General features: G+C 39.9%; 1 protein-coding gene across 4 annotated transcripts in view; it reads right to left on the reverse strand.

Moving 5' to 3' along the window:
- slc4a11 (solute carrier family 4 member 11) overlaps positions 1-10,067 on the reverse strand; it is a 156,939-nt gene that overhangs the window by 134,475 nt on the left and 12,397 nt on the right. The window contains exon 1 of one of the 4 annotated variants that reach the window (XM_032511969.1): positions 3,579-3,801. The exons of 2 other annotated variants lie outside the window; for them this stretch is intronic. In XM_032511969.1, the coding sequence (XP_032367860.1) occupies positions 3,579-3,615 (37 nt within the window). In that variant the 5' untranslated portion in view covers positions 3,616-3,801. Of the gene's footprint in view, positions 1-3,578; positions 3,802-10,067 lie in introns of those variants that run through there. One more of the 4 variants, XM_032511974.1, reaches the window with a different exon arrangement.

Consider the following 10,067-nt stretch of genomic DNA (forward strand, 5'->3'; position numbering starts at 1 on the left):
GTCGCTTATCTATTTTGTAGAAACACCTGCTATTAACCTGACTTTTAATTAATCAATTAATGCTGTGAGATTCAAACTTAATATCTTATATGACTTCCATGAGCTTGAAGGACAGCATCCATGCGGTTTGGCAAGGATTCAGACCATGTGTTGATGAAGTCATCAGGAATAGGTAGGAAAGCAGTCTTGCTGCCTCCCAGAGTTCATCAATATTCTTTGGTTTGGTCTTCCATGCTTCCTCTTTCATCCTACCTCACATATGCTCAATGATGTTCATGTCTGGTGACTGGACCGGCCAATCCTGGACCATCTGGATCTTCTTCGCCTTGAGGAACTTTGAAGTGGAGATGGAAGTATGCGATGGAGCACCATCCTGCTGGAGAATATGGCCTCTTTTATGGTCGGGAATATTAGAGATAGCTAAGATTTCTTGGTATTTGAGACTATTGATGTTGCCTTCCTCCATGCACATCTCTCACACACCCCCATACTGGATGTAACCCCAGGCCATGATTTTTCCGCCACCAAACTTCACTGTTTTCTGGGTGAATCTTGGATCCATGCGGGCTCCAGTAGGTCTCCTGCAATATTTGCGGCGACTGTGGTGTAATTCAACAGAAGATTCATCTGAAAAATCCACTTTCTTCCACTTCTCCAGCGTCCATCCTTTTAGCAGGCTGTGGGCCTTGGCACATGCCACACGGTTTTTCAATTGTGTTTTGTTTAGTGCTGGCTTCTGGGCACTGATTAGACCATGGAGGCCATTTCGAGAACGAATCCGACAAACCGTTCTGGTTGACACAGGACTTCAGGGGCAGGATCTGGTGGACTCTGCTGCAGTGAAAATGGCTGGCCTTGGATTTTCGAGCCACAAACAGTCCTCCGAGCAGTTGTCTTGCGGGGTCTGCCTGACCTGGGCTTGTCAAAAACCTCTCCAGTGTCTTCAAATGTTTTGTATCCTCTGTCCTTGACGCTGAGACACATTGAAGGTGTCTGCCACATCAGCAGTGGTCTGGTCTTCACCTCTTGATAATCCAAACTTTAGTCCATGAATCTTAGGCATGTTTGCAGAGGTCTAGTTGCAGTTGATGTGAAGGTCTAGTGTACTGGTTGTTTTTATACACACCTGAGACCTGATTGATCCATTATTATCCCAGGTGAAGCTCATTGACGAGGCAACAACATTTATGTCTTTGCAAAAATTGACTCAATGGCTTACCAACTGGTAATATTGGAATACTTTTTGATAGTTTCTTTTTGCAGTGAAACATTATTCAAAAGCTGTTGGGATTAAAATGAGCCATTTCTTGTAAATAAATCTTGATTAGAAATATATTTCAGCGGCACTTCAGGTCAATTTGTACACAAGCGACAAGACTTTTGTCAGGGACTGTAGATTCGACTGCTACTATAAAACTATATAGCAAATTATTGCCCTTTCCTATTTTAAATTTCCCCCCCAGTTTTTTTCCAGATTAAGTAATGAATCAAGAATAACAGTCCAAGGGAAAGCATTATAGCAAACACTTTATCCTCAGCGACATAAATGTCGCAGTTGAAACAGTCTGTAAACACTGTTCCCCTCTGCATTGTTACAAGCTGTATTTGCTCCATTGTGAGAGCAACCAAACAAAATCAGAAAAGGTTCATCAAGCTACACGTGGTCAGGCTCACTGCAGTATGACTACAATGTGTAATCCCATGGTGAAGCACTGTGGTAATTTACAACTCCATAAAGTGAATCCCCAATCTCCTGACCTCCTCCCACAGCGACAGCTGCTCCTTTACCTGTCAGCAGGTTGTCACCGATAATGACACCATGTGGAGATTTACTTGCAATATGCTACAATAAGGGCTTGCTAATGTTTATAGATGACACACCAACATTTGGTGTAATATGTATGGGTGAACATTCTGATGGACAACACGTTCCTGTTACGCATGCTGGAAGGTGCTCGCTCTGCATTTATTTGAAAATCCAGATGGTGGTACAGTGAGTTTGGGAAGCAAGAAATCTAATCTGGCAAAGTAATTGTTGAGTCACTGGTGGTGATCAATAACTCCATCAAATTCCTGCAGATATATTTTGGTGATTTGGTTCTACTGGCCAGTAAATTGTTAAAATGCCTACTTAAAGCCAAGGTGAGATTACAGACATTAACATTGATTGTAATTAGGTGGATAAGACATTGGATATAATCCGACATTTCGACTCTTTTCTAACCTCAACCTCTCCTGTAATTGGTAACAAACCTTTTGAATAGATTTCTGTTCGCAGAACAAAATTGTTCTGCTGCAAGGATCCAACCTGCCCTCTCCGCCTTTAATCAGCACTAAGCAAATGAATGCAAATTACCCCTCAGAGGACGAGCCACAGCAGTGTCCATCACAGCCAACACGCACTCTGAGATGTAGTTAGTGTGCACAGTGCATGACGCTCTCACAAGCACACACACACTCATTATATTCATGCACTTGCATTATATTGTCTCCATCTCACACGCACACATCCCACTGTTCCTCCCTAGACAAAATGAAATTGAGGAGGCAGCCACATCACACCTCCAAATGGGCTCTGGTCTCTCCGAAGACTTTCAGTGAGGGTAGAACATGCTGCTCTGCTGTGGCTGTCACCAACACTAATCACACACACACACACACACACACACACACACACACACACACACACACACACAAAACACACAAACAACACACACACACACACACACACACACACACACACACACACACACACACACACACACACACACACACACACACACACAACCACACACACACACCACACACACACACACACACCACAAAACACCACACACACACACACCACACACACACACACACACAATTTTCCCGCTCAGATTCTCAAGCACAAAAATAATGCACTTATACTACACACACACACACACACACACACACATATACATATATGTGCACATTCACACACACACTGCTTCTTCTGCGGTGTCCATCCCTCTCTGTCTAGCGAGCGCACTTGAACAAGCCTCGTCAGTGCAGCACATAAAAAAGTGCATTATGAGCTCTGCATTCCAGCTGTCTCTGCTCGGCAGGTACACTGTCTTTCTCTTGGTGGGTTTGCAATACAGTCATTTCTAAAGGTTCAGTTCCTGAACTGAGGAAATCTGACGCAAAAACCTGTTGTGTCGCATACCAGACATAAACATAAAGAAGAAAAGAAAAAAACAAGGCAAATGCGTACTATTACAAAAAAATGCAAAAACATCTATATTTCTGTAAGCACAACAGGGCTTCTTCAACCCAACCTCCCCTGATAATGAAATAAAAACAGGATTAATGTAACAAACAGAACATTGCCACATTCCTAAGTATACAAAAAGAGAAAACACAAAAAAGTCGGTACAGTAGAACACATGTACACCCAAACATCTGCCGTCCCTCAGAGTGGAAGTGGAGGTGGGCTGCACGTTGTTTTGCACAGGGGGTTCTCAGGTTTCACTAGGTAGGGAACCCCAAGGTTCTCCCAGCGAACGCTGTCGTGCACAGCTGAGGAGAAGCCCTGAGAGCTTTGATCCACTTACCCGAAGGCACAAAATGTAGAACTTTGTTGGTCTCCATGGCTGAGCAAGTGGTGGGGAATGCACACTTCCTCTCTCCAACAGCCAACCCCCCCCCAAAGTCAACCCATCATGGTTGTGTTATCCTGTGTTGATGAGTGTGAGACCACCTCTACTCCCTTAGCTCTGCTCTGTTTCTGACTGCCTCTCAGACACATGCAGTGACTCAGCCCCACTCTGCCTGCCTACTCACAAGCTAACCACTGGGTCCTAGTGCCTTATACTTTCGCCCAAACCCTTCACTTCCCCGCTCACCAGTCAGCAGCCTATGGCAGGCGAGCATGCAGCGAGGCAAACCTCACGTCAAGACACACCTCCCCAACACACTTCTCTTCAAACAGCAAACCCCAGCATGCACCATGTCATCTAGTCATTGTCAGCCACGCCATCTCACCTGGTCAACATTGCTCTGTCCTATAGCGCAGACTGACTAATAGTTTCACCATTGAGTTGAGCTTGTCTCTCTGTATAACCTCATGCAGATGTGTCTGTGTACACGCATACTGGCTTGTGTTAGGAGACAATATCAAACCAAGAATGGAACTACATGGATGTCGGTTGGACAAGAACTGTTAATCTGACAATTATTTTTAAAGAGGGTCCCACTTTATGAAAGATGTATAAATAAATAATTGTGGCATGTTAAGGAGGACCAGTTGTTCGAACATATGGCCACAACATCAACCTTTGTTTCATGTCATATCTCTTTTCTCTCCTTTGTCTCTATCTATACTGTCATACCATAAAATAAAATATCATACAACTTATCTTAAGTAGCTGCAGCCCTGACAAAAACTGACTTGGCCATGTTGTGAAAAGACTTGTGCTGACACCTCTGCATTAAGTTCCCAAATGCAGTAACTCAGTCCAAAAAGAAAAAAGCTGTCCCAGCAACATGCTACTGCTGAGAGCACATGATTTCTGATTTTAAATCCTGGTTTAACTGCAGACACTGTAAATACACAAATTCAATCAATTAATTAAGGATTGCACATAAGAACATAGTCTCCCCTCCCACAAAATGTTGTACTGTCAAATATGCATCAGGTATGCATTTTCCCTTCCTATAACACCGATCAGGCAACATACAAGCAATTTAACTAATGTAAGCCATTAGTTTTGACATTAAAGGTCATAACCCTGGAAAATTATTATTAATGCCAAGCCTTAAAATGGAAGCATCATTTGGAAATGTTCCTCTTAATTGTACTCACACTTATTCTCCAAAGAATAACTGCTAGTATTTGTGCCACTATTTGCTGCTGCTGTAATGCATACTAATTGCATTTTCCTTATAAATACTATGTCTACAATAAAAGCCACTACAACTAACAAATAGCTTTTTTCCATCTCAATCTTAACAGTTGGCTGTTACTGCTGCTTCTTCTATCAATTCTAATTTGAAATATTTTAAAGTTTTAGATACGCATCATATGTTGTTAAATAAAAACCACTTGTTACTGTAAGAGATTGGAGCTGCCTTTCATTTTTACGAGGAAATTGCTGCTAGGCTTTTTGTTAACATAATAATGGGTTTGGGTTTTGTTTTAAAAACACAGCATGTACAGTAATGCAACATTATAAAGCTGATAAGAATTATAATTTATAAACCTTTAACTTTAGTGAGAGGGGGCGATTTGTTAAAATAACGGACCGAGAGGGAGCAAGAACATACATTTTTAATTGACAGATTTTCACTTATATATTTTTTTAAATTATTAAAATCCAATACTTCCAAAATGAAACACCATGTGCACTTGTGTTGTAAAAGTTGCGCAGCTGATTGAATAATGCCATTTTTTTCCCCCACAGATTAAATAATAACATGGCTTGAGGAAATTACTTGAAATGTTCCAATTATTTACACTGTTAGACATCTAAAGGTTAAAACAATATGTCTTTTATACTGTTGGATTGGAGTCTGTTCTTTTGATTTTGATGAAATGATTATAAATAATAAATAATTTTATAAATCTACCAGACACAGAGACCAATGGATCAAAAAGTTAATTCCCCACCCTGATGTAAATGCTCTGTGAAAGGTCACTCATTTGCATAAGTCAGGATATATAACACCACAGTGTGTGGTATGGCCGCTGGGTCTGTTTTGCATAAAAACTGTTACGAACTGTGAGGCAAATGCATCACTCAGTAAACCAGGGCATGTTCTCCCCGGAGGATACTTCAAGTGTTCTCATCCACCGAGGAACCTGCTACTCAGGTGTCATGATGGGTGCACTTAGCTTAACACCACCCAACGTGGCTACATTACAACCCATGTCTTGGTAAAGCCAGGGAGGTGACGACACGGAGAAAAACATGGTTGAATAGGTTGAACTGACTCTTCTTTACATCTTTGTTATTTACTAAAGCCAGATAAGTCAAATATCATCCAATTTACATGTAATCTGGAAGGAACGTCAGTCTTCTGCAGCCATAGCCAACCACTCCATCGCCTGGCATCACCACTGCTAGCATACGGTAATGTCCTCCTCCCTGACAGGAAGCATGTTAACCCTTGTGTTGTCTTCACATGAACCATGACCTTGTTGTGCTTCCAGGTCAAAATTGAAAATGACCTTTTTTTGGGCGCTTACAACAATTCTTTAAACATTTGACACTTTTTCTCAACTTATTTTTTTAAATTCATGGTCAATATATATAACTTAAATGAAACTGTGCCAAATCTTTTAGATAAAAAAGAGCACTAATTATGAATTAAATCGGCTAATTGTCAGAGGATGTTGAGGGAATCACAGACTGGTATATGTCACAGTTTAGTCAGGATACTGTTTAAAGCCATTTAAACATTTTTTGAATTGCTATAAAATTGAGTAAAACAACCAAAATTCTATGGAAGTAGTCATTTTTACATGTGAAGAATGTTGAATGTTGTAAGTTATTTTGATTTAAAAACAGAACACACAAGGGTTAAGTCTATTTATACATTTTGTTGATCACTGCAAGAGACCCCTTTAACATTTTAATTTGATAAATGTACTTTGTTACATTGTAGTTGAAAATAAACTACCTGGACAGACTATGGGTGAAAGTTTCTGAATTAACGTTTGTTAACAAAATTAACAAAAACGCCAATATGTGATCACGGTAGCTAAATTGGCCACAAATATCGGCCACGCTGATACATATCAGTGAGCCTTAAACAAACGTATACAAGTATTTCTTTGAATTATTCTGCACCTTTTTATCTCACAGCAACATTTTCTTGAACAGTGGGGGAGACTGACGAGTAAGAGAGAGCGAGAGTGTGTTGGCACACGCTGTCAAAACATCATGAGAAGGGAAAAAGGGAGTGCTATATAAACAGATATATTTTACAACTGTTTTTACTCTAATTATTGCTGCCGTTATGGTCAGAAACCAGACCCCAGTACAACACAGCTGGTAAAAAACAAAGCATCTACCATTTTTGAACAAGTAGAGCCTTTCACTACCTCATCTACAACTATTCATTTCAACCACACCGATGTTCTTGAGTAGTACTCCCTCTTAGGTTGTGGAAAAAAACAAGACAAAAAGAACAGGGCATAAGAGGCATCACTTGCCACAGCCATATGTTCAGCTGTCCCTGACACCGAACCCTTACTGTCTACTTACTTTAAGTCACTGGGGATCAAGGGCCCACCCTGGAGATTTGAATTTGTCCCAGTTTTCATTTGACTAGTAAATGCTTGATCCTGCCCTCCAGGTATTAAACCAGCAACCATTTGGTTGTAAGCTTGCTGTCCCTCTGAACTTTACAACACTATTTCCTAAACTTTATTGAAATTGATTTTTTTGAATAGCATAGAATTGAACGTTAGTACATTGTTACAAATATTTTCTAGTGTAAGCATCATCTTTAAGGGCCCATTTTCACAGTGTCAATGATTCCACTCCATAATGATGAAAAGTCATAATGACCATTTCAACGTTGTGTGTGACACAAACCTAAAATATAGTAAACAAAACTTACAACAGGAATGCTTTTCTTAATTCTGGCTTTAATGGTATCAGATGCTGGCAGGTGCTCTTGGTAAATAGTTTATGTAGTTTAGCTGGGATTTGTACTGGTTTCTGCCTTGTTTGTGTTAAGGTGACAGTCCAAAGCTGTGCGAGTTGTATGAATGATAAAAAGCCAATTCTTAATAGCTCACTACATTCTTAAACTAGCAGCAGTCTGCCAAGCTTCAGAGGAAAATGCAGCAAAACTTAGGCTTTTCATTCTTTTAACTCAATTGATAAAGCCAAAATTGCACTGCAGAGGTAGGTGGCTGCACATGAAGGATTCAACCTGCATTCAGGTTAAGTCAAGTCATTTCTGTAGTCCTTCCTCACTAAAGCAGGTCTCAAAGAAACTTACAGAGAAGGAACCCACTTAGACCTAACATTAATCACAAGAATATAAACAAAAGAACCGAACGCATGTTAAAAAAGGTACAAATAATATTTTTACTGACATGGGATAGTCAGAGCAACCTTATGGGAATCAATGTGAAATTAATACTACTTTAGGACATCTTGGAGAGCTCTAAGTCAACAATCAACAACTATTAAGGTCAACCACGTACCTGCGGTGTACACCTTTTCTAAACAGCAGAGCCAGGGATTAACACAGTCCCAGAGGGCAAATAAAGATGTATGTCAACATAGTGTGATCCATACAGAAACATTTCATATTGAACAGTTTCAAGGGCAGGTGCATCATCCATGCTGTATAGTATATTTGTATTATTTTGGCACTGTTATTATTTATTTGCCTATTTAAGTAAATCAGAAACACATCTATACTAAGCACATCTGCAACTAACAACTATTTTCATTATCGATGACTAACCAGCAGATGACATTCAATTTACAATAAGTTAAAACAAGAAAAAGCAGCAAATGCTGGAGTCACACACCATCAAATGTTTGGTATTTTTGCTTGGAAATGACTTATGTAATTCATCAATCATCAATATGGTTGCAGACACATTATCTGTTTTTTTGTCATTTGTGTGTCAGTTACTTTTTTGTACACAAACGTGCAATTTGTGCTCTCGATTTAATGTCGTTACTTTAACAGTAAGAACTGAAGTAAGAGGTTGGTGTGGCTGTTCCCTTTAGTTAGGGAAAAGAGTTAGCAGCAGGCTAGAGTTGCTGCTATATTAGACATTGTTTCAGCAATACTAGCTTGGCTGCTAACAGGTGGGTGAATATTGCAGCAAAGGCAGTAAGATAAACTGTGCTAGTTTTAGACCAGAGCCAATCTAGTTAAAATTAGCGGTGTGGGTTAACGCAGTTTTATTTTACTTTATGACTAATATATGTGGATGTACTTGTATCTCCCTGTTAAACAACAGTTACGTTTGGCATATCTTAAATGTATGTTAGGTGTTATTTAGCTTTCTTTGTGCATACTAATTTGTTGTTTTTTCAACAAGCTCTTCTGTGCTCTGTAATTTTTCTTCACAGTCTGTAAGTAACATTTTGTGAGCATACGGTCCTTTTGCAAAAATGATCCTGTTGCTTTTCTAATGTTACATTTATTTTATATGGCGCTTTAATAAAAAGGTACTCAAGGTCAACATCAACAAAAAAACAGTAACTGATTGGTAACAGGATCAGTTTAACAACAACAGTAACAACAAATATAAATATTTATATAAATAAATATATATAAATATAAAATTTGTTGAAAAACCTGTTGTCTATTCTAATGCAGCCATGTTTAGCACAGGGCTGCAGAAATGATGCGATTTAATCAATTTGTAGTCCAGTATTGTACAGTACTGTGCTGCTGCAGTATATCTGGTGTCCTTTTGTCCTTGTGCCAGATGTCGGCGTCTGCAGATGTGCTAGTATTAATGGTAACACAGCATAGCAAGTAATGATGCACAAACAGCCATTTCCTCAATGAGTCATCAATCAGAGAGGGAATCCTGCTTCCTCCTTTTGACTGGGAACAACCATCATTAGCAGCTGAGTGTGTGTGGGCAATGACTGTGTGCTGTGTATGTGTTTTAACTACATGTCCATATCTGTATGGATCTATCGTGTGTGTGTGTGTGTGTGTGTGTGTGTGTATATAAGCTTGTGCACCTGTTAGTTTGTGTGTGCGCCTATTTCTTTTTCTTTAGCATCGTCTTTGTTGTCGCTGTTGTTTATGCTGTACTATGGCACAGAAGGAGACAGAGGCACAGTGATAATTATAATAACACTCTGGAATACGGGAGAAAACGGAAGATGAAGGGAAATAGGAAGAGGAGGAAAAAATGATGATAAAGAGGAGGAGGAAAAGGAGGAGGAGAAGAAGAAGGAAGAGGACAAGAGGAGCAGCTGGTTCTGGTTACTCTGCTGCTCCCCACATCATTGCAGGAGCTATCAGAATTTACCCTCCCACAATTCCCACTGTATGGGTATTGTGTGTGTGTGTGTGTGTGTGTGTGTGTGTGTGTGTGTGTGTGTGTG

Source organism: Etheostoma spectabile, unplaced genomic scaffold, assembly GCF_008692095.1.
Source record: "Etheostoma spectabile isolate EspeVRDwgs_2016 unplaced genomic scaffold, UIUC_Espe_1.0 scaffold58, whole genome shotgun sequence".
Classification (NCBI taxonomy): Eukaryota; Metazoa; Chordata; class Actinopteri; order Perciformes; family Percidae; genus Etheostoma; species Etheostoma spectabile.